The sequence below is a fragment of the Haliotis rubra genome, unplaced genomic scaffold, assembly GCF_003918875.1.
Source record: "Haliotis rubra isolate DU_JTF1 unplaced genomic scaffold, ASM391887v1 Scf1239, whole genome shotgun sequence".
Taxonomy (NCBI): Eukaryota; Metazoa; Mollusca; class Gastropoda; order Lepetellida; family Haliotidae; genus Haliotis; species Haliotis rubra.
In genome coordinates this window covers 38,730-65,256 of record NW_025765158.1, presented here as the reverse complement: position 1 = coordinate 65,256, position 26,527 = coordinate 38,730, and the positions used below count along the sequence as shown (strand labels likewise).

The 26,527-nt window shown below is 40.6% G+C and overlaps 1 protein-coding gene across 3 annotated transcripts; it reads right to left on the bottom strand.

Moving 5' to 3' along the window:
- Window positions 1-1,955: 1,955 nt before the first annotated feature.
- LOC124266197 lies at window positions 1,956-16,046 on the bottom strand. Of its 3 annotated transcripts, none has more exons than XM_046701000.1 (6): window positions 15,927-16,046; window positions 6,998-7,240; window positions 6,007-6,147; window positions 4,843-5,075; window positions 2,842-3,514; window positions 1,956-2,350 (listed from the first exon to the last, which is right to left on the bottom strand). In XM_046701000.1, the coding sequence occupies exons 1-5, from the start codon at window positions 15,994-15,996 to the stop codon at window positions 3,389-3,391; spliced, it is 813 nt and encodes a 270-aa protein (XP_046556956.1). In that variant the 5' UTR covers window positions 15,997-16,046; the 3' UTR covers window positions 1,956-2,350; window positions 2,842-3,388. The 3 variants fall into 3 exon arrangements, with proteins under 3 accessions (XP_046556956.1, XP_046556957.1, XP_046556958.1); XM_046701001.1 differs by having other exon boundaries at window positions 2,873-3,514; XM_046701002.1 differs by having other exon boundaries at window positions 2,943-3,514.
- Window positions 16,047-26,527: the final 10,481 nt, after the last annotated feature.

Below are 26,527 nucleotides of genomic sequence, written 5' to 3'. Positions count from 1 at the left end.
ATCTAAATTCGAATATTTACAGCTGTAAGTTTGACAACTGCTGACATAGACAGGAATGAAGCAACATATTTGTACCGTCGACCATGGTCATCGGATCTTGGTAAGATCAATAGAGCAAAACCTTAGATGATTGGCCGTCCACACCTTCCATCTAATAGATGTCCAATGTCCAATGACAACATGTTTTAATGACGGAACAATCGGGTTCACTTAAAATTAATTAGTGTCATGCGAAGAAAGGCTATGATCCATTTTGGATATTTATTGTTTATATGATCACGTGTCTCTCCTCTACAATAGTTTGACATATTTTCGATGGATAAACTTCAAAATATGTATATTAATTTGAAACTGCTTTCTCTGTAGCTCAACACTGCACCTCCTTCAGCACCAACTTCACCGTCACACGCGGCTACGCCCTCACCGACTACAACAATGACGTATATATGTCCAGATACACTTTCAGCCAGTGCAGACTCGCCTGTATCAGCGCCACCTATCTCTGTCGCAGTTTTGAATTCGGTCCATCTTCAGGGTCCTGCTTCCTGAGTTCAAACTCCTGTTCCGACATGAAGAACGTGTTCTGCGGTACCAATGCCCAGTTTGACTACTACAGCCGCGACTGCAACTAGATCCTGACCTAGCAGCATCGGCGGCGGCGAGGAAGCCCAGTGGTAACATCTTCACTTCTTACGAAATCGGACAGGGTTCTTTTCCCGTATAGACAATCCAGCAAGATGGTGCACTGTACCTTCACCATCATTCCTTCATCCAATCACATTTATATCATATTTATCCCCCCCTAAAATTAACCTACTTAAATGAGGCAATATTGTTTGAACTACCTTCTGTATATTCATTGTTCATTAAAACGTTGCATCCAGTTCCCAAAAACATAGCACAGAGGGTTCCGGATTGGTTAGAGCATATCTAAACATGTAAGCAGATAATTCTGTACTACATTATCAGCAAGGTGGTTCAGTCAAGTCATAGTATACTTCCGCGATATCTAACGTTACGTCAGTAAATACAAACTTGTCAAACTGATAGTGACATATTGAATTTGTATTTCTAATGTTATTTCGCTCATATTATATTAAAGAAGTTGTATATCCATAGAACTCACCTCGTTGTTCATTTCTAATGCATACGGCAGCAAATCCGGTCAGTTATCTATATTTATTGAGGCTCTAACGGAATGGGAAGTGACGGAGGATGGACAACAAATACTAATACACCTTTAACATTTTTTTCCCCTGCTTTTAACTATTCTGGATATATAAATATTATATTCTCTCCTAAATACATACATGTTCTACAGAAAGAACCTCATACAGCCCATGTTAGGTGGCGACTAACGGGATCGGGCTCACTGACTTGGTTGACATACGTCATCGTGTCCCAATTGCAAAGGTCGAAGCTCATGATGTCAATCACTGGATTGTCAAGACTCGCAATATATTAAGCTGACTAGGACGTAAAAAATTAAACAAACTACACAAAGGACGGCTACTTAACACGTGCAACCAGTGAAAATCCGGGTTACAATTGGTCTTCAACAACCAATGCTTGTCATAAGATGCGACTAACGGGATCGGTGGTCACTGACGTCGTTGACATATGTCATCGTTTCCCAGTTGCGTAGATCGATGCTCATGACGTCAATCACTGGATTGTTTGCACCAGATTCAATTATTTACAGACTGCCGCCATATATGTAGCTGGAATATCGTAGAGTGTGGCGTTAAACAACAAACAAAAAACCTTTAAACTCATACACTATGGATAAGATTATTATCTCGCTTCATGGTCTTACTCATTCTCTTTCCACAGAGGTTACTTGTCATATCTTCCTCGTAGGAAGGTATGACAAGTAACCTCTGTGGGAAGAGAATGGGGTTAACTTTCAATCAGTGTTTCCGGGAGATAGTAACAGAAAACATGATGTCAAATAATTAAAACAATATTACTTTTATTTCCACAAGAGTCATTCCAATTAATCCAGACATTTATCAATAATTGTATACGGATGATGTCATTTGAAAGCGTCCATTTGATAACTGCACTAACAGTGTCCCCAAATCAAAATGTTATCTATGTTGAACAGATTTGTGCGTCGTTACATAAAGACGCTATGTCGACGCTGGAAAAATCTGTCTTGATTATTTTCCCAGTAGGATCTTGAAATAATATAAATGGATTCCTTGTGATAAAACCAGGTGTCCAGGAAAAGGGGAATCTTTTCCTAGTCACACATTCAACAGGAACATACCTGCATACATGTGTATTTACCTATTCAGCAGGAACATACATCTATATATGTATATTTACCCATTCAGCAGGAACATACCTGTATATATATGTATATTTACCCATTCAACAGGAACATACATGCATTTATTACCTACGAGTGCGAAAATATCGGGGTTCATATTTTTCATACGATGCCCAAGGGCAAAATATCACTTTGCCATGGTGACGTGACGTCATGAACAATGCTATGAGGTCACGTTTCTTCTGTGACTTTGTGTTCTACATCGGCGACGGCGGGTAGCCAGCCTATGTTTGAAAGTAGATTTGGGTTTATTTTCCTCAAATTGACGACTTCGTTAATAAACAGAATATTATATATATATATATATATATATATATATATATATATATATATTCGTGCCAATATCACACTATGTTTACGACACTCGTGCCTAATGATCGGTATATCCCTCGCTTACGCTCGGGAAATACCAACATTTAGCCACTCGTATCGTAAACATAGTATGACATGTGCACTCATATAATATTCTCTATATATGTATATTTACCCATTCAGTAGGAACATACATGTATATTTACCCATTCAGCAGGAACATACATGTATATTTACCCATTCAGCAGGAACATACATGCATATATGTATATTCACCCATTCAGCAGGAACGTACATGTATATTTACCCATTCAGCAGGAACATACCTGCATATATATATATATATATATATATATATATATATTTACCCATTCAGCAGAAACATACCTGCATATATGTATATTTACAAAGCTGAATAATGAAATTTTCTCCGAATGGTTTGGATATGGGGAAATTGTCACTGTTACTAAACGTTATAATGGAAAGTCAAAACTAATAAATGTTGAATTTTTTTGTCAATATGTATATAAATATGTATCAGTGATTCTACAAAATTAATTGTCTCAAGTATTGCACGAAGTCTCTAGATTAAAAACGACTATTAAAAAAATAATTACATGTTTTATAACACCAGCCTCGCTAAAATGAAGCGATTACTTTACATTTTCGGTGGTATTGTATCTACATATTTGATTTACAACATGTCATATTCATCAAAAAGCAAAGATAGAGTTTAGTTGATCATGTAGCGCTATATGGAGGGGGCGACACGGTGTAAACGGGGGCCGGGTTCTGCACTCCGTACTGGGGGGTGAGGGCCATGTTGTTCTGCACTACCGTCTGGCCGCCGTACATAACGGGGGAACGCTGAAAACAAATAATGTGGTATGGGGTTATCAATGAACGGGTGCGTTTGAAAAATATGTCAATGAATTCGTGTGTTGAAGACCATCCTCATGGTGTGAGGTTATTAGTAAATAAGTGCGTTTGAAAAAAATGTTTCTACCGGTGAAGATCCGGGTTAGAATTGGTCTTCAGTAACCCATGCTTGTCGTAATTATGGGGCGTTTAACGGGATCGGGTGGTCAGACTCGCTGACATGGTTGACACATGTCAAAGTATCCAAATTGTGTAGATCGATACTCATGTTGTTGATCACTGGATTGTCTGGTCAAGACTCGATGTCATCGTATCCCGACTCCGTTTGCTTATGATGCCAATCGCTTGACTACCCTGTTCAGTCCCGTTTAATTACAGACAGCTAATTAACTGGTGCTGTATGTTTTCAGCGAGTGAGTGCCACGCCGCACTCAACAATATTCCAGCTATATAATGTCTGTCTGTAAATAATCGAGCCTGAACCAGACAAACCAGTGATCAACAGCATGACTATCGATCAAAGCAATAGGGATACGATGATATGTGCCAACCAAGTCAGCGAGGCTGACCACCCGTTCCCCTTAGTCGGAGACCAATTCTTAGCCGAGTTCTCACGTGTGTCAACCTGGGGGAAAGCAAAGGTAGAAAATGTCCCAGACGTTTTTCACTTTGATGACGTCCATATTGCTGATCACAAGGATCAGAAGGATCATAATCGGAGAAACCAGAAAAAACTAAAGGGTAGTGAATGAGTGAGTGAGTAAGCGGGGTTTTTTCCCAGTTATACGGCACGTCAGCTTGTGTGAGATAATTTCGATGTGATGCTGATCTAAGATGTGATCACTTTGATTAAGTCCACGAGGACTATGGTACTGGCAAACCAAGAAACACACATGTAATTATAGCGAATATGGTATTTGAACCCACGGTCATAAGTTCCTGGCACGCACAAGGGAGGTAACTAGCATTATTCGTATGGGCCACCCGTCTGTAGTGTAAGACGTAGTACTTTGAATTAATGGAGGAGCAGGATGTACAGTTACGGAAAACAAAGTCGTTCTTTAAAAACAAATGATCAAACTACATTCCAAACCATAAAAAAAAACAATGCAGTAAAACTACGTTTATAACAGACTCAAGTGGACCACCAATTTTTGTTCGTTACAACCCTAGTTCGTTTTACCGTTTGATTAAAATATATAGCAAGAGGCGTGACCAAACAATTTGTTTTATCCGTCATTTCATTATAAACGTGTTCGGTATAATTGTAGTTTACTTCCCTGATAACGCTCTAGTCAGGACTCGAAGTGTCTTACCCAAAACACAGTCCCGTATGTTCTTCGTCTATAGACTGCAAAAGAAATGCCGAAGAATATGAGGACGGTACAGGTGACGGCGACAGCAACACCGGCGATGCTTCCTGCTCCCCAGGTACACCCGGAGGTTTCATCGGAGTCGTCGGTGCAGTCGTCGTAGCCGTCACAAGTGACGGAGCTGTCCACACATCGGCCGTTATCACACTCATATTCGCCATATTCGTCACAGACACCTGCAGAAGAGCATAACTCTGGTATTGAAGTACTTGTTTTGTTTCAAATTGTTTGTTCCTTGTTTAACGCCGCACGGGTGCGGCGTAAACCATAACTCACTCACTCACTACTGTTAGAAAGGTCTGCTTCGTATTTGTTGCTAGGTGTACCACTCAAATATATGCCTGCATTACCACATTGGAAATACTATGGTAAGTTATTGAACTAGGGTCAGACAAACCAGTGATAGATATTGTCAGCCAAGAGATGATGACACGATGACAGCTAGGTCACAAACTAGACCACCAGGCCCATTTAGTCGCCTTCCAGAAACAAAGGGTGGTGGGGACCCATCACCATAAAAAAAAATCAATTTATGAGTCGATTTATTGAGTGCGTGGGTCATGGATTGACTTTGTGAAATTTGGCGTCATCTTGTCACAATGGTATGGTCGAGGCTGATACTTTCGAACATACTGCTGCAACATTTCTCCTAGTGCATACAACTGCAACAATGAATAACTGCATCGTATGGTCCAGATTCGAATGTTTGGAACAACCATACATCTGTAATTTTAAGAACGCAGCGTTAAACGACACAACATCTAACCCTGAGTACCCGTGAAGGTCCGGGTTAGAATGTACCTTCAGCAACCCATGCTTGTCGTAAAAGGCGACTAACGGGATCGGGTGGTCAGGCTCGCTGGCTTGGTTGACACATGTCATGGGTCCCAAATTGTGCAGATCGATGCTCATGCTTTTGATCACTGGGTTTTCTGCTCCAGACTCGATTATTTACAGACCAACGCCACATAGATGGAATATTGCTGAGTGCGGCGTAAAACTAAACTCACTCACTCATTCTAACCCTGAGCGCCATTGCGGTTTAATAGCGTCGGTTTTAACATGGACCTTTGACGGACGGACGTTATATTTGACAGGCGAACTCACCATTGGCAAACTGCGACACCAAGATCCGGAATGACCCGGTCTGCCCCGACTGGAGACGTTTGAGTCTGACCACTACACTGTCGCCAGTGCTTGTCCAGGGCTGATCAAACGGCGTCGTGTAGCCACACACACCCGACTGACCTGAAACACACACACACGTGCCTCCTCATGTTATAACATATCAGGATAGATAGGTTTCAGACACGTATACAACCAGGAACAACCTTTCATTCCGAGACATAGGATTCTAATTATACTATTAATCTGCCTGAATACACTGCGGAGAACGTCTTATTTGTTGAATAACTGTAGGTCAGAAATCATTTTTTACGAATGCGATGTAGTAAGAGACTAAGGCAAAATAATATACTGAGGAAACGTGAAATTGAACCGTGAAAACGCCTTGGTTTTGCGCAAAGACACCAAGACATGATGATTGCAAACACAGAAATATCCCAATGCCTAAAGGGGTTGGTGGGGTAGCCTAGTGGTTAAATCGTTCGCTCATCACGCCGAAGACCCGGGTTCGATTCCCAAATTGGGTACAATGTGTAAAGCCAATGTCTGGTGTCCCCTGCCGTGATATTGCTGATACTCACTCACTCACTCACTCACTCACTCACTCACTCTTGCTGAAATGATCATTATGTTAATGTCAACCCATCGACAAGGCATTACCAGAAGTGGAAATGTTTCGGTGCAAAATGTGTGACATCAGTACTGCAAAAATGGCATATCATCGACCGCCGTCATATAGCAGGAATATTGCTGATTGCGGCGATACACAGCGTACAAACAAACAAAGACGCCACGAGTCACTTAAGGGGAGGTTGGATAGCCTAGTGGTGAAAGCGTTCGCTCATCCCGCCGAAGACCTGGGTTCGATTGCCCACGAAATGTGAAGCCGATTTCTGGTGTCCCCGCTGTGATATTGCTGAAATATTGCTAAAAGCGGCGTAAAACTACACTCAGTCATTCACGAGTCACTTACTGCTCAGGAAGGTGCCGTATGAATCCTTGACATCCACACGACTGCGGGGGCAGTCGCCCGAAAGACCGTCAGGAAGGGCGATGTCGAGGAACTGCACAGAGAGGTAGGCGTTGGTGTGGTAGAAGTTGCTTGCCGTGAGCGTAACTGAGCATGTATCGTCGTTAGGCCAGGAGTAACTCTTTAGCTTCAGGATCACGGAATCGAAGACAGTGATTGTACTGTCACAGTAGAAGTTGATGTTGTCTGGTGAAAAACACATGGAGAATCACGGAGTTGTTTACAACGTTTGATGTCATCGGTTCCCTTTTGCGCAGATCGATGCTCATGCTGTTGATCACTGGATTGTCTGGTCCAGACTCGATTATTTCCAGACCGCCGCCATATAGCTGGGATATTGCTGAGTGCGGCGTAAAACTAAACTAAACTCACTCACTCACTCAATTATAACATTTGATGTGTAATTTTTAATCTCTATGATCACAATTATGTATTTATTTATGATAATGATATGATAACTACCCCTGAACCGGCCACCACCGTTTCATGAAGGAAGCGACATCACCATATTCGCATAGAATTCATGTAGACTAACGCTTACTCTCTCAGTATACATAATTTTGATAGCAACAAACAATTTCTTATGAATTGAAAAGGGGCCCCAGTGAGATGGGAGATTCCAAACCTGAACCTGGGGAAATCTAGACTTACTACATTCAGAGTTTGCAGAAAGGGAAAAAGATGCGGTTCGGGGACTGTGAGACAGACTAAGGATTTATGTTTATTATTATCATAATTCTTCATTTGATCTGTGGTAATGTTCACCCAAATCCCGGAACATTACGAAATGCTGATCTTAAAATAATAAGTACCATTCCAACGTACGGAGTCTTAGAGATAAGTTAGACATACTCCAGGCTGAACTGGAATCATATGATGTCATTTGTATTTCAGAATCATGGTTGCACCATGGTATAGATAGCAATGATATCAACATTCCAGGATTCCATTTACCATTAAGAAAAGACAGGCAGAGTAGGGGTGGAGGTGTAGAAGTATATATTTATACTACTTGTCTTTCGAATGTATGAATGATTTAGACTTGCCTGAGCTTGAAGCAATATGGGTCAAAATAAGATGTAAGAAACGAAATTATCCAATTGGGACATTTTACAGGGCAGATAAAAGCGACGCCTATTAGAATTTAATAGAAGAATCTGTTGGTAACGCTAATGATCTTGGCTTGATTATAATTGTGACGGGTGATTTTAATGAAGATATTCTAACCACAGATTCGAGCAGAGTTGATCAAATCAAAGTGATAAATGGATTATCTCAAATCATAACCGATCCTACCTCTAGTACTTTGATTGATCTTATCTTTGTTTCACATGTTGCTACTGTACTAGAATCCGGTGTACTTGATCCTATATGTAGTGATCACTGTCCTGTGTATGCTACTTTGAAGGAAATAATAACTAAAACAGTTACATATAAATGAAAAATCTATGACTATACTTCAACCTACATCGAAGCCCTTACTGATGAACTCTTTTGATTGGAATACAATACTTTCCTCTCGTGATGTAAATCAAGTAGTAGATCAATTAACCAATAATTATCATAATTAATCTACTAGTATGTAACAAACACGTGCCTAACAAAATTATCACTATCAGGCCAAATTATGTGCCATGGATGAACAATGAAACCCGGAGTTTGATCCGAAAACGTATACGCTGACACAAGATTGCTAAACGGCGCAACTTACCTTCCGATTGGACAAAATTCATACTATACAGAAATACAGCTGTATCATCCGTCAGAACGGCAAAACAATTATGTACAGACAAAACTGATAATTTAAGTAATGACATTGTCAAGCATAGAACTAAAGTCTGGTGGCGTCTGATTACAAATTATACAAAAGGTCCTTTCCCCCAGTATTAAATAATGATCAACGTTATGACGCTAGCACTGAAATTGCAAATATAATGAATGAATATTTCACAAATCAAACAAAAGTTAGTTATCCAGACTGGGACGTTGAAGAAGTTGTTTCGTATACTGAGAATTCTTTATGTGATGTTTATCTGAACCCAAGCGAAGTCTATGATATTCTTTCTTCTGTAGATACTACAAAAGCAACATGCCCAGGCGAAATTAGTAATGTTTCTGAAAATGAATGCTCGATTTTTGGCTGCTCCTCTATCAGATGTCATTGAGCAATCCCTTTCTGAAAGTACCTTTCCTCAAGTTTGGAAGGAAGCCTCTGTCGTCCCTATTCACAAAAAGGTAGTATTAATGACTGTTCCAAGTATAGACCCGTTGCACTCTGGCAAATTCTTTTTTCAAAAGTGCGTTTTCAAACAGTCTTCAATTATTTCAGAGAAAACGAAATAGTTTCTAATCTCCAATGAATCCGGATTCAAACCAGGAGATTCTACTGGTAATCAAGTACGTATCTATATGATTTCATTGCCGGTGCAGTAGATAAGGGAAAAGAAATTAGAGCAGTATTTGGTGATGTAAGCAAAGCATTCCACAGGGTTTGGCACAAGGGTATCATTTATAAATTAAAAAGATATCGTATATATTAAATGGTTTGAGAGTTATCTTGAAATTAGAGAACAACGTGTCGTTATTAATGGATATAGATCTGATAATGCTGTTTTTGCCGGTGTACCCCAGGGTTCAGTTTTGGGGCCGGTCTTGTTTATTGTTCATATAATTGATATAGTTGAAGGCATAAATAGTAATATACGCCTTTTTGCGGATGATACAACTTTATATGCGATCATTGATGATCCCGAGGTAAGTGCTATTGTAATGAACGATGATTTACAGCGAATTGCCGAATGGGCAGAAAAATGGCAAGTATCTTCTAATCCCAATAAGACAGAGTCAATATGCTTTACTCGTAAATTGCAACCAACTCCAATGCCGAACCTAACTATGAATGGCTATGTCATTAGTTCCGTTCAAAGCCATAAACATTTAGGTCTTATACTTCAGCATGATTGCTCATGGAATGAACACATTAACGACTGTGCTAAAAAAAAGTGTCTAGGAAGTCTCAAATATCGTTTAAACCGAAAAGCATTAGAAACAATGTACAAGCAGTTCATATTACCAGTTGTTTTATTATTGCAGTCATATATGGAATAATTGTTTCAAACAGCAAGCAGATATACTTCAAAAGCTCAATCTTGATGCTCAAAGAACTGTGTGTGGTGCTGTTCGTGGTACCAGCCATCATAAAATATACAAAGAAACTAATTGTCAACCGTACTTTGATACTTTCATAAAATGACAATTTTTACAAAATGGTCAGTAACACTACGCCAAGTTATCTTAGTAACCTTGTTCCGCCTAGAGTATTAGATATCGTTGGCTATAATCTGCGCGATGATTCAAGTCTTCAGACTATAAACTGTAAATCTGTAAATTATTCGAGGTCCTTTCTTCCAGATACTGTTAAATTATGGAATTCATTAGAGAATCGCCGTGCCTATCGAGATTCAAAAATGTAATTTTAAACGATTCTAATATCTACATTCATTTTGACTTCAATTTCGCTTGCAGATTTTGTCAAATCAATTTTGTTTGGAAACCAAAATTGATCCTCAATAGTGAACAAAGAACTTCTAATTTTAATTATTTTTTTGTTTGGACAATTATGGAACAAAGAACTTTTAATTTTGGAGGAATTATTTTTTTACAATTATGGAGGATTAATTTGAAACCTGTAAAAACAACTCTTACACTAGACGCCAAAAGAAGGGTTACCCTCCTACCTTTATGAATTACTGAAAAACTATCAAAGATATGTTAGAAGGTTTTAGTTAACAAGAAAGCTTAACAACACAGCTTTATGCAAATCACGAAAACAAATTTCTCAAAAGCATTCATATTGAGGTGAAATGCATCTTTTTCAGAAAAGTTAAATTGTCCTATATTCGTCCATGCCGAAATAAACCAATAATAGTGATTTTGATGTCCAAAAGAAAGGTTGAAATAAAATTAATCATTCCTATGATTTCAGTGTTTTAAAACATTTTCTGCTGATTTGCATTAGTGAAAACAAGTAAAACATGTCTTTGATATTGTGAAAAAATGTTTACGAACATCTAAAATTATCTTTGCTAATATTTTTGCTTCCAAAGTACATGTAACACTTTTCCATTTTCTGTTTACACATAGCAATATCAATCGCCGAAACGCAGCAATATTCAAGCAGTATTTACATCCATTTCACATGTGGAATGATTCTGTAGGGTATGAAGAGAGCCTAGAATACATGATCTGATGCACAAGTACCAGAAATATGCCACGATTAACAGCTGAAGGGAGAGAAAGAGCCATTGGGATGGTGCAGATGGGGTCGACATACAATGATGTTGCAAACGCCTTCGGATGCCACCGTATCACGGTTATAAGGCTGATTTAGGGCTTCGGACAGACTGGGGTCACCGTAGACAAACCAAGAAGTGGACGTCCACGCATCACAACGCCAGCTGAAGATAGGTACCTCCGTCATTAAGGAAGGAGGGTAACGTTTCTTTTGGCGTTGAGTGTATACACAAAGAATTTAATTAAGCACCCCTGTATTTTTGCAATGATAGATTTTCAACACGTACATAAAACTTCTCCTGGTGTTTTTCTGACCCGTATGATCCTTTGACTCATAAAAAAAACGACAAAATGATTGGAATCCAAGTTGATTTTATGATGATAATTGCTCATTTGAAGAAACCCACTGATTTGCGTACAAAACCATGTCTATATATACGTATGACCCTGGAATGTTTTATGTTGAATTTATTGGTGAATGTGAACATTCAAAATGTCATTTTGCGTGTCTTACACGTTCAAAGTCAATACCGAGTGTAACCGCCACGTGACTGTATGACAGCCAGCACTCTCCTCCTCATACCCCCTGTCAGCCTCCTGATCCTCTGAAGGGGAAGTCTACGCCATTCCTGTAAAGCAGCCTCCAATTGGGCCAGGTTCCGTCCAGGAGGATCCCTTTGTTGCACACGACGACCCTCATATGCTCCAAAGGGTTAAGATCGGGGCTCATTCAAGGGGTGCTTAACTAAGATTTTTGTGTATAGAAAGGATTCTAGGTGATTAATTGTAGTTATTGGTCATCTGGTCATTTGAACGCATTTCACGACACCGCAAATGGCAAAGACTGAATTGAATTGAAATAACATGGCAATAACAAGTATAATTTAAATGTGTATATAATTCAGCTTTATGCCAAAACATGTACATCAACTGAGAAAATGGTATTTTCCAGAACTATATACACATACATGTATAATTATTATTTTCACAAGACAATACAATTTGATTAAGAACATAATACATTTAAGACTAAAAGAATATCTAAGGACAACTGTGGAATATCATAGCACCAGTGTCACTCATTGACAGTGCAGTAGAGGATAATCAGCATATATAGTAGCACCAATCCGCGGATTATTTCCAACTTACCCGAGGCAAACAAAACAAGGATTATTCGCATTTTACGACAGAATACCACAACACACTTTTGCCTTGTATTGTACGTAGATTGAATAAGATCAGCTGACAGGAGAGTTACGACCAGTTTAAGAAAACCTGTAAACAATGACTGGTGCTGTTGCAATACTAGCTGTAGTTGCCAAGAAAACGCGCTGAAGGAAGACAGTAAATTTTACTAAAAACACAATTATTTTAAGAAACCCACCAAAAATAATTAAAAACATAAAAATAGCATAGATATTACGATATTGCACCTTTATGTGAAAATGATGTTTTTACATTAAAGGGTGCAATTTTGTAATAAGAGTTAATACTCAACCATCAATGCATTTTTTTGGACACTCAAAGAACACTTTTTACGTTAAGTTTGCAACGCTGATTCCGTGAGCCGAAGCTGTTCCTATGAGAAGCCGGTGAAGATCCGGGTTAGAATTGGTCATCAGCAACCCATGACTGTCGTAAGAGTTGACTAACAGGATCGAGTGGTCAGACTCGCTGACTTAGTTGACCATATCATCGTATCCCTATTACGTAGATTGATGCATATGCTGTTAATCACTGGATTGTCTGGTCCAGACTCGATATATACCACCGTCATACAAATGGATTATTGCTGAGTGCGGCGTAAAACTAAACTAACTCTCTCCTTTGTGTAATAATGGCCATTATTTTAATCATTGATAGTTGTGTTGAAACTGTTGCTCAGTGACCACCTCTTGCGTAATATTACCACTCCACATTTTCAGGTTCTCCTTTTTTTGTGTAATATGCATAATTGGAATTTGCTGCTTTTTGACGATAATTAACAATGATGTCATATCAATGCTTTACATGCATAGATTGTTGACTTCTTTTAGAATAGATAGCTGAAGCTATGAGAGAAAAACGTGTTTCCTTCTTAATTAAAATAATGCAACACACCTGTACATACCACACACACACACACACACACACACACACACACACACACACACATGGCAATCGATCTAAAGACTATGTTTATGTTTGAATGATGTGAAGTATGTGATGTTTAATGGTTATGTCGCACAAACACAATAAAAAACATAATATTATCGTTGTCACCAATTGTGAAGAAAATGCACGTGAAATGAGTGGAATTCATCAGTAGAGACAATGACTATAAAAGCCCGATTCATTTACTTCATTGTATCACACATATTCATGAGGAATGAAAGACGCAAAATGCCATGACTGAATGCCGCTGACCGGAACATTGCTATTGGACGTCTGGAAGCTGGAGAAAGCTTCATTATAACGTCCACCAAAGCACAATATCTCGTCTGTGGGCCCGTTATACAGCATTCAATTCGACACGAGATCGCCCAAGAAGTGGACGACCACGAGTGACCATCCCCGCTCAGGATAGGTACATCCGGGTGTTCCACCTACGTCATCGGCAAGCCCGAGCCACGGATGCAGCAGGACGACGAGTATCCGACCAAACGATCCGCAACTGTCTGAGAGAGGCGGGAATTCGAGCGAGACGCCCTATGGTTGGGCCTGTGTTGAGCCGTCTACATCGACGTCGACGTCCTCGTTGGTGCACCACCGTACAGCCCTGGAATCTCGCTAACTGGAGAAGAATCTGGTTCAGTGATAAATCACATTTTCTCCTGCAACGCCATGATGGGAGACAACGTGTGTACCGACGTAGGAATAAAGTTACGCGCCTAACTGCGTACGACAGGTCGATCGCTTCGATGGGGGTAGTGTTATGATGTTGGGTCTAATTTCATACACTGGTAGGACCGACTTAGTGCTGATTCAGGGGAATCTGACTGCAAACCGGTACATCAACCAGATTCTTCGTCCACACGTCCGTCCGTCCTATTATCAACCGCTAGCGAGAGATCTTACAGCAAGATAACGCTCGACCCCATTCGGCACGTGTGACAATGGCCTACCTTGCCAATGAGAACATTAATGTCTTGCCATGGCCGTCCAGGTCCCTCGACTTGATCCCCATAGAACATCTTTGGGATCAGCTGGATCGCCGTGTACGTCAACGTCAACGGGTCCCGCAGACGCTTGGAGAACTTGCAGTGGCGTTACAGGAGGAATGGCTGAGGCAAGAATCCAAAGTCTCATTTGGTCTGTTCCGAGGAGGTGTCGAGCAGTGATAGCAGCACGTGGTGCTCACACTAGGTACTGACTCTAACGCCTCCTGGGGCCACACCTTGTACAGTGACAGGTCTGACAACGTGATGACACTTTACTATTTACAATACAGTTGTCAATCTGTGTACGCAATTAGGTTCAATTTGGCTCACTAGGTTCATTCTGCTATGATATATGCTCGTTTGCATAAACACAATATAAATCCTGATTTTTCCCGATGCGTTTCTTTTTTTGAAGAGTGTAATAGTCTCGTTCAATCGCGATATCACTTTATCGCCTTTTCATGTCGTGTTTTCCCGTCGCTTTATCGCTTTTCGTGTCGTGTTATCACTGTGTTGATATTGCTATTCCCTGTTTGGTTGCATCGCAATGTTGCTACATGGTGTCGCCAGGCCGTGTCCTGCTATCTCTTTGTCGCCATACCACCTGGACTTTGGCAGTATGGCGATGGCCCCAATTAGCCCTATGCATAATCGACAATATACTCGGAGCAACGAGAAAATACTCGAAATTTCAAGTTTTTGAAATATCATAACGATTTCAATTGTCTAGTCTATTGTTTAATATATAAAGTTTTTGGCCATGCATAGAGAGTGGGATGAGTTATTTACTTCCTTATCTGACATGTCGACATGTCAGTGAATGCTGTCACAGAGCTTATCTGTACATGAATACTCAAGTTACATAATCATATACATAAAAGCATATAGAGTAACAAGTTAAGTCATTATATGGAGTCCTTAACACCTCGGAGATGGCGGACTGACGCCACAAAATACATGTATATTTTGAGAATAAAGGCTTGGCCGGTCCTTATGACGTTGTCATCTGTCATTAGGGATTGTTGATTGACGCCCCTGTAGAGACTCCCAACTTCATTATAGGTTAGTAAATTATAGCTCAAAGACAATTTATTCATGTCCATCTGATTTTATAAATACTGAGGCTGAGGGGTGGACGGACGGAGGGCGGGACAGGGACGCTCTATCATCGACACGGGACGCTCTCTCCGTCCCCTGTCCTGGGCTCTCGGTCACGTTCTTCGTCGACGCCTACCAGTGCCCGTAAATAAAGACTCTACCTTAAGACTCATGTCCAAATTGTCGATCCTGATACCCCCAAAGTAAATAATACATTCCCCACTCTCTGCACAGCTAATACTGTCAAGATGGATTATGTTGGACGTTGTACGTGGTTTAAAGATCATAAGGTTATTTCTCTACGAGGTAGTCGTACTTGTACCGGGATAGCGAAGTCTTACCTGTACTAGGGTATCCAAACACTGTCACGGTAGCCTGTAGAAGTAAACACAAGCTGAGAAGAGACGCCATTTTGATCCTTTACCGCTTATCTCACTAAAGATATGCGGTGCAGAGTGACCTGTGACGAGGTAGAAAGATAGGGTCTCGAATTACAGCTATCTATCAGGAGTCACTTCATCACGTTACTCCATTGTCAGATAACGTCATTCCAGTTTCACTATTGTCAACTGTTAAAAAAGATATATGAACAATCGCCACTATAAGATACTCATTAGATTACTGATTACTGATTCAGCAAACTTTGATTTGGGAAGAAGCGGGTTCGGGTGATTAGGCTCGCTGGTTTGGTTGATAACGACATCCCAATTTCAATATGATATCTACAAGTGGACGGTCTTGTCGAGACTGCATTATTTGCAGGAAGTCGTTATATACTTTCATTATTCTTTCAATATTCCGTGAAACCAACAAAAAAAGCTATGTGTAAAAATGTGTTGAGGTACTGATCGCGTGCAAAATGCAAGAGGTAAACCGTGACGACAAAGCATTATTAGCCTAAAATATCTGCCGAAACACACAGTTACATGGTCTGTCTCAGTCCCTGAACCATATCATTTTCCCCACTGCATAGTCCTCCCTGCAATGATGACCGCCTCAGTTGTGTAGTGGTTAGAGCGTCCGCCCGGAGAGCGGAAGGTCGCGGGTTCGATCCTCGACAGCGTCATACAAAAAGACGTTAAAATATGGTACTTGTTGGTCCCTGCCTGGCGCTCGGCATTAATGGGTACAACAAGGACTGGTCAGCTCGGAGTCAGTATACTGTGTCTGAGTGGGGTATTCATGCTTCACTCCGGCATGGTATCTCAGTGAGCTAGCTCTATAAAACCAGCTTAATTCTGGGCTAGTACAAGCAGCCGCACATACACATACACACGCATGCACGTCGTCATACGAGTGAAATATTCTCCAGCACGACGTTAAACCCAATTTCACCTCACCTCACCCTGCAATGATAAAGTCCTAAATTAAGTAAAAATGGGTTTGTGTTACTATCAAAATTATAATATTCAGAGACTCAACGTTAGTCTATCAGCAGCACGTAAAATACAAATACTGATGAATATGTGGTGTGGTGGGCGAGCTGGCTAATGCGCCAGACTAGTGATCCAACGAACTTAAGGTGACGGGATCGAGCCCACCTGTGACCGGGTGTAAAAACCTTAGAGTCAACTTTGTGTGCAGACACTTTCAGTGTTGTCACAACCTCTAGTATACTGTACAGAACCCACGAATCCGTTGGTATATGACCAGATGGTGGCCACATGAATACGTGCAAACACCTGCTTGCGGGTACAGCAACGTGCAATGAACTTAAACAAAGTACTGTGACTGTGTGTCCCAGTCCACCCAGCTGTAAATGGGTACCTCGTAAGGATGAGAAAGCCGCAATAACTCAATGCGCCTTGTGGCAGCAAGAGTTACATGATCCCCAGGGAGTTGAGATTGATAACAAGATGTACCTTTGGGATTGACATCCAGTGATCGAGGGAAAAATACCAGCGCCTAGAGCATGCACTAGTGCGTGGATATATGCGCTATATAAATATTCAATAATGATAATATTCTATGAACTAATCACAGAAAACTGTGGCAACATCAGTGTTCGCGAGAGAAACGTCCACCCTACCAGTAACACATGCCGCTCACTAACACTTATTTAATACCTAACGGGGAAATACCGTAGGGGTAACGATTTATGTTCGTTTTTGAAAATGATTGTCGCTGAAAATTTTAAAATATTAAAGAAAATTATGCTGCGGGCTGACAGAGTAGTGTATATCCTGAAATGTGTTAATCAGGCTCATTGTTTCAAAGTGTCCCGGGATATCGACCATTTCGGGTGTGCCATGAACCCAGTAACTAAACCGTCGATTTTAGAGCCAGGGGCGTGGGGCACTGGCAACAGCGCAATAGTGTAGTGTTTGCAACTTGGAAGCCACAATCAAAACAATTTTCAAAATGTTTACGTGTGTGTACTTTCTTTTGTACGTCAGTTTAGTTGAGCATATACACGTGCTAATGATATAGATGAGGTGAGGTGAAATGGGGTTTAACGTCGTATTCAAGAACATTTCGCTCTAATGACGACGTGCATGCGTATGTGTGGCTGCTTGTACTAACCCAGACTTAAGCTGATTTTATAGTGCTAACTCATTGCCACAGCCACAATACCCAGCTCAGACACATTATACTGACTCCCAGCCGACAAGGGCTCGTTGTACCCATTAATGCGGAGCGCCATACAGGGACCATGTCTTTTGGAATGACGCGGCTAGGGATCGATCCCGCGACCTTCCGCTCTCCTGGCGGACGCTCTAACCACTACGCCATGGAGGCGGTCCTAATGATATAGTCAAAATGGTTTGTCCTGATTATGAAAGGGTTTTCCTGAAGTGTACCGCTGTTACCCCACTGGCATATTGCCGAGTGCGGCGTAAAACAACCAACCAACCAGACGTGAAGTAAAAACCTCCAACACCGGGTGTCCCACAGTAACAGTCTTGGCGACGCATGTAGCAGAGGGGAGAGTCGGCAAACCATGATGACAAACATCAGTATTCATTTGTCTTTATTTCACGTTATTTTCAACAAAAAACAGTACATAAGGTCCGCTTCAATGTCTAACAAGCACTATCTGGGGGATCAGCTCCTTCACTGCTGATAGTGGAACGGGTAGGGATACCCTGGGTACAGACTGGGAGGGTACATTATCGGTACGTTGGGTGCTGGGTACTGATACATGGGCTGGTGCATCATGGGAGGCGTGTAGCCGTATCCTGGAGCAGACGACAACATGGCCGCCATGTTTTGCTGCTGGAGAGGGTAGTTCATCATCTTGGTTTCGGATGCTCTCTTGTTGCGTGATCGCCTGTTCTGAAACCACACCTGTGAGGAAAAAAAAGAATAATTTGGTAACTCAAAGAAACAGCATTAGCACCACTATTACACTGATTCTGACATCACATAAGAAACGCATAAGGAGAAATGTTTTCAATCAGATAACATAGGACTTCTGTCGAACAAAAGGCTCAATTAAGAGGAATGTTTTCAGTCACATCACTTGACATCTTACTCCAACAGAAGACTGAATGAGACGAAGTTAACAATCATCATTACATCATTATGCTGACATTGTGTACGTAATGTACGTAACAAGGTACAATCAGATTACAAAAGAATGTTTACCTTTAATCTCTTTACTGGAATATTCAGCTCCTGGGACAAATCTTCATACAACTCTACATCAGGGTATTTGTTCTCCAGAAACACCTGCTTCAACCTCCCCGCTTGCTTCTCGTTGTAGTTCTTCCTCGGATTCGCGGAGACACAGTCTTCCTCCAGTGTCTTTGGTGAGGACCTCTCTGACACAATTTCTTCTTCCTCGGTAATGGAGGATGTTTCCACAGAGACATGATCTTCATCCTGACCTTTTGGGGAACCACGATCATCCTGAGTACCTGTAGAGATTCGCCCTGAGAGGGAGGAACTGTCGGCGCTGTGGGTCGGGCTGGAGTTGCTGTAGAAACCACTGGAAGCTGTACTTCCGTTTGGACTGGCGCTTTCGACATCAATGAGGTCATCTGCTGATGTACGGAAACGCAATAACATATTAACAAGCAGAGAGTGATGTTTTACGCTGCTTTTAACAATAATATCACGGTGGGGAACACAAGAATTGGGCTTCACGTACCGTATCCACCGTACCCATGTAGGGTCTCCAGCATGACGGCCGAACGCTAAGCTACCCCACCCCCTTAAAAGCAGTGGTGTGTATACTAGGATAATATTATTTATTCGTAGTAGTACATAGTATACTGTCTCTCGGTGTAAAGCATACATTAATAAATCGACCAATTCATCAGTTAATACATAAATAATTACAGTAAATTGAGAACATAATTTCTTTCACAGAATATTAGTATGTTACAGGTTCCTGATCCACGTATGTGTAATACAGCAATCTTACCATAAGCATCGCTTGATGATGGAAGCGTGCTCGTCTTCAGAATCCGGACATCCAGTTGTTCTACGTGTGATGGACACAGGCTAATCGGTAGGCGGATGGTAGGGGGCGTGTCTGTACGGGTCTGGAGACTGAGGGGTAACTCAGGGTAGGACTGGAGGTGGTGAAGACTGACAGGAAAAGGAGGAAATTCACATCTTTCGATTTTGTTTTGAAGGTAACATCTGTAAGGGTGACTGAGCTTTCCATCAACTTTGGATGTCTGCGGAGACTCGGGTGTCTGACAACGAAGAAGATGTTCAAGTTTGAGGCCTCCGAATCCTTGGGGATTGGTCGTTGCTATGAAGCCTTCACATGCTGCTTCCGGTATGGTTAATGAAGTCCTGTCTGTGATTCTGGGCTCTGAGGTCTGGACGTCATCTGACTTCATGATGTCCTCGATGGAGAATGGAACACGACGTCTGGGAGGCGCTCTCTGGGCCTCTGAGGACAACGTATTCGTGGGACTTTGGAACACACTTCCAGGTGGAGTCGGAACAGCCTCGGGCACAACCTGAAACGTAGTAACGAAGGCAGATGCTATATTCACAGGTGTACAGGTAAGCTACAAAGTCAATGCCAGATAATAACCAGTCTCGATTATCCGACTAAATAGTTTCCATTGGGCGTGAGCATTTCCTGACTCACAGGAAGCAGTTACAATGTCAGTAGTCAGCCTTGTACACAATCAACCAGCACCACATTTTTAGATTTTACGCTAACCGAACTTACAAGGATGGAATGTGCTCTCTACTTACTATGAGCAGATAGATATGAAGTGGAAAGGTAAAAGGTATAATACAAGAAATTGCATGAGTCACGATAGTCTAGGAAGTTAACAGACATGTCTTGAGACATAACATACTTGAACAACACTAACATAGAGGCACAAAATGAAATTCATCTTCAGTAAGATTTTTTCCGCATTATATATGAAGTGTGTGCTGTACGAGACATGGTGTTAATAGGTGTTAGTCAATTCTGACGCAACATGTTTCTGTATAACACATCATGACATGTAAATTCAATGTAAACCATTCACTGTTCTTTACATTAACACGGGATTTACTTATGGGGCTGTATAGTTTCAGCTGTATAGTTCAGCTGTATAGTTCAGCTATGGCTTACAACATATTCATGTGTGTACCTGTGTAGAATCCATTTGGGTAGATCTGTATTCAGTATATTCTTCAGGGCAGACAGGAGGTGTTATAAAGACCAAGGAGAATTATCCTAGCATTTTATAGTGATGAGTGAGTTCACTTGTCGTCTCCCTCAGACAAAGGGACAGATTGGGGAAAAGGATCACAGTTACATGACGTCTCAATCAACAGCAGCATCTGTAACAACATCTGATCATTGCCTGTATGCGTAGATGGTTCATTCCCGGGAAGACGACAACAAATCCGTGGAGCATGCAAGGATTTTGTGTGATTTTAAGAACAGGGATGATACTAAATTGTTAACCGTTAAATAAATGAAATACTCCCACGAACCATTATTTACACCCCTTAAAATACATATCACATTTTTATCCGTGACCATTTTATCGATAACAAACATTCGATATACATTGAATGTCATTATTTTCATAGAAAGTACATTTTTACAAGATAGCATTGAATGATGTCCACAGTATTAAATACATATAGATATACATTTTTCATAATATGAATTAATTAATTACATAGATGTAAATTATAAACAATAACACCACAATTATTTATACACTATCCACAATTAAGAAGCATTTATTAATGCAAACATCACACATGAATGAAAATTCCTCTCACACTCACTTTTATGTCATTATTTACCGGTCCGTGGTTATGTTGGCCAGGACGTTTGGTGATGATGTCGTCAACTGTAGAAATAGTTGAAGTGCAGTTCTTGTCTAGGCACATCCATGACGTCCACGGTGCAGCATTGCGTTTGCGATTCACTCTAAACTTGTATCCATCTGCACAGAGATACCTCCCTCTACGTGAAGTTGGAATGAACTTGTACTCTAACTGCTCATTTGCCATTTCGAAGGTGATGTATTGGGTTGCGGATAAGCAGGATATATACCCATAATAATTAGTGAGTAAATATTAACACATAATCAGTGAACTAAAATCAGTGTCAAAGGCAATCAGTTAGTAGTGAGTTGAAATCAATCAATGCCAATCAATAAGCAGTGAGTTGATATCATGTCAATAAACACCGATCTCGTTATGCAGTTCAGTTTATAGTATAACCCACCTCTCTAATCCATTGAAACAACATGAGTCTACCTCGGCGAAACATCAAAGGATTTTCACAGTAATACCAAATGTCGTCTTCCCGGGAAGATACTGCGTAAACATGCAGATAGGGGAAAATGGCGGTAAAATGCATGTTTAATCCCTTTTCTAGAATTAAGTGAGTAGAAAAATAGAAATAATATTTCATCAATTCCTTATACATCGAAGCATTCATAAAATGTATACTTTCTTTGTAACATACGTTTCATATTAATAGTTCCGCCATACATCTCTTTTAATTGGGTTGTTATATATAGGTACTTTTAATATGGTAGAATTATTTATAAACTGATTACAGGGATGGACTGTTTTAATCTACCCCCTTGCCTTGTCACCTTTTAATCTACTTTTTCAAACTGCAAACATGTTTTGAAGCGTTGTATTATTTCCTGGAAGTTACGACTTCATCTATTTAACGGAACAATACACAAAGTTGTGAGTTTCGAAAACTGAATTAGAGTTTCAGAATAGCTAACGAGATAACTGAATTGACAGATAAAAAAAGCATACACATATATTTGACGGCGGTTAAAATTGACACAAATAAAAATGGTTATTGGATTTCGATGTATTTTATACAGATGTCATAGTGCCGTGTTCGACCTTCAGTTTGCAGCGTTTCGACGTTTGTTTTAAGACCTGGAAGTTTGGTTTCACCTGTGTACTTTCTTTTGCAGGCCAGTTTACAAGCGTATCGTAACGTTGTTTATTAGAGGTGAACCTTTACAAAACAGAAGTTATATATAATCTTATTTTTCAACAGTACATATAGACATAAGATGTTTCAACTTTGATAGATGTTAATTGACACAACGCTTAAATCTAAGGAATTGACACGGTTATTACCTAAATCCACGTATGGACGGAAGTTTGTTCATTAGCTTATGATCGGAAGTGAATGTTACCTAGTACAAACATTCACACTTGGTTCAGCAATGTTACCTAGTTCAAACATTCACTCTTGGTTCAGCAAGTGATCTTTACTCGATCACCAAGACTCACCCGTTTCTCAGTACTGTTGACACTGATGTAATTGATGTTGATTGACTAACCTCATCCGGGACATCATGAAGCGTTGATTGTTTGTGTGTTTATTATGAGTTATTTACGTCAGTCATCTTCTGATCACAAAGCGGCTTGTGTTTTTGTAGAATGGCGTGGGGTGGTGAGGTCCCCGAGCGACGTCATTGGGTCCAGGAGCCGATCCAGTTGGGTAGGCTAGTTGAGTTAAACCTTGTATTCATTACGTCCATGGTCCAGTATTTGACGCCCCTGCCTATTGTCCTCTTGAGTGTACGTAATATGATAGAAACTAAAGTGACGTAAATAGAAGCGACCAGACATCTCTACTAAAAGTAGATGTTACGATTTGAACTTTGCCAGAAGTACGTTTTCATGAATCACGAGGTGTTCGAGAACAGGTTCCCCACTATACTCACAAACCTATTGACGAATTGGTAAACCAGAGTAGATTTATAACTTCTAGAAAACGTCGAGGACATTTAATTGATATCGCTTAATCTATGATTATGTGGGTTATTGTTCTGGCAATAAACCGGTGTCTTGTTCATAATCGAGCCTGGGCTTGCCAAACCAGTGGTTGATAGTATGAAGAACGTACGGCGACATCGTGGTATGGTCCATGCAGTCAAGAAGCCAAGTCACGGAGCTTTTCACATAATGGCCGTCAAGCATCGTTGCTGGGAGTGAGTGAGTGAGTGAGTTTAGTTTTACGCCGCACTCAGCAATATCCTAGCTATATGTCGGTGGTCTTTAAATAATCGAGTCTGGACCAGACACTCCAGGGATCAACAGTATGAACATCGATCTACGCAATTGGGATACGATGATATGTGTCAACCAAGCCAGCGAGCCTGACCACCCGATCTCGTTAGTCGCCTCTTACGACAATTCAATTCTAACACGGACCTTAACGGGTTCGTTACTGGGGACCAATTCTTGTCGGCAAACCTAACTTGATCATGCACTAAAAACTAAGTCCTGATTATAAATCACTGAAAAACATCGTTGAGTTTTTTATTCAAATTGTCTCGTCACACGTTTCTTAAATTATTCAAAACTCTATAATGGAAAACAACAATATAAACTTCCAATATAAATCAGTACAATTGATACAAAGCATTCTTTCCTGTATGAAAATGGACACAGTGAAGATCAATATATGTGAAAGCATCTATTTTTCATAGAAACATTTAAAATTTGGCATGAAGAGGAATTTAATTATAAAAACTGAAATCACGCCATCAACGTTTCTACTTGGAGAGCCTCATCAAAGCATTCCTTCCAAATCAGGCCTCTTCAAACACAAACATGTATCTTTACCAATGAAGATTACGATAAAGAATCCTTATTCTGATCAGCTATTAATAGTGTTACATATATTATATTTAGGATTACACTTTATTAGTTAAGTTCAGATTCTAGTACTTTTGTTGGGTTGAGTCCCATCCGGGATTTGAACCCACACCCTCAGAGTCAGGCACCTAATCGCCAGCACACAAAGTCAGCCGTCTAACCCGCTCAGCCAGCTCGGCTTGTGTGATGGTGATTAGGTACCTGACTCTGGGGGTGTGGGTTCGAATGCCGGATGGGACTCAACCAAACAAAAGTAATAGAATATGTACTTTACTAAGAAAGTGTAATCACAAATATACCATTATCTTTCCAGATATGTTAGCTTTCTTCTCTTAAACCTTTTCCCTGAACGTTATAGGGGCGGTCGGGTAGCCCAGTGGTCAAAGCGTTCGTTCGTCACGCCGATGACCCGGTTTCGATTCCCCCCATGGGTACAATGTGTGAAGCCCATATCTGGAGTCAAACGCCGTGATATTCCTGGAATATTGATAAAAGTGACATAACACTCACTCCCTCACTGACTGTCTGTCATATCTGTTCATATCGGTGTTCCAATGGTTTAACATGTTTTCAGGTACAGAAATATGTATATCGTTTATTATATATAACATGACCCTATGATCACAACCCAGAAGATGCTGCAGTCGATGCACCATGGCGGTGCCTTCTATTTGGAATACCTTACAAAATACATACAACAATATTTTGTTTCGTTACGAAGAAATGTAATCCTGCTACATTTCTATATAAAGATGCTGCAACTACAAACACAAGTTAGATGGAAGACAATGTAATTGTATGATAAAATGGATAAACATAAGTTGTAAAGCTTGTTTACCAATCCCAATTCATTTTCATGAATATAAATATGTTTAAAACAGATGGATAAATCGGAACATTTGGATTAAGATTCCACCTCCCTATTCCGTACTTTCGGAATACCATGAGAGGTGCGCATGCGCATAGGAATCACATCAATACGCATGTTTATAGGAATCGGTTAGTATCAGAAGTTTTTGACTGAGTTGAATATTGTGAATATCTTCAGTGTTTTGCTGTTTCGAAGGAAATGCTACGAGGATAGTGTGCAAGAGGTTCTTCAGAGGCGGTTCACTAAGTTTTATGGACAGTGTTATCGAGGTTTAGCTACTAGGCTATCTGACCTATACGGCCGCGAGTCGTGGTCTGTTCGCCTGAATTTACCAATATGGCGATGCCGCGGGGAAGACAAAGAATTGGGCGATGAGTTCGTGAAGACGACACGCCACAGTATTTTTGAACTGGCAGATACATTGGCATCTCCAAAAGTGGATTACAGTGCTCCCGCTGGGAGAGAAACTGGCAATAACCTGAGAACAGCGGAATTTTCAGGTGTTGGCTCTAGTGCCAAAGTTATTTCTATTAGAGAATTGTCGGCTCTTATTCTACTGAATGCAAGCACCTTTGGAATGAAGCACGCTCCGCTTTTTTATAAGAGATTGGCTAAAGGGAGCTTCGATGAATTAGTTGAACTTGATCAGTTATGTAAAGATGATCTAATTTGGTGGATAGAGAATGCAGGAAATTCCCCTCAGCTCATACAGCAAACGCAGCCAGACTTCCAAAAACAGGAGGGGGGGGGGGGGTAGAACAGGACAGGGGGTCTGTGGACCAAGGAAGAAAGTGAAATGCACATATACTCTTTGGAACTTTTTGCTGCTTTTCTAACTTTGCAATCATTGTGCTCACAACAACAGAATGTGCATATAAGACTTTTAATTGACAACACTACAGCAGTATCTTATATTAACAATATGGGAGACCGTTATGTATCATGGTGCCCCGACCCAGAGGCAGAAGCTGTGGATGCATTTTCCTCGTTCTGGGGACAATGTTA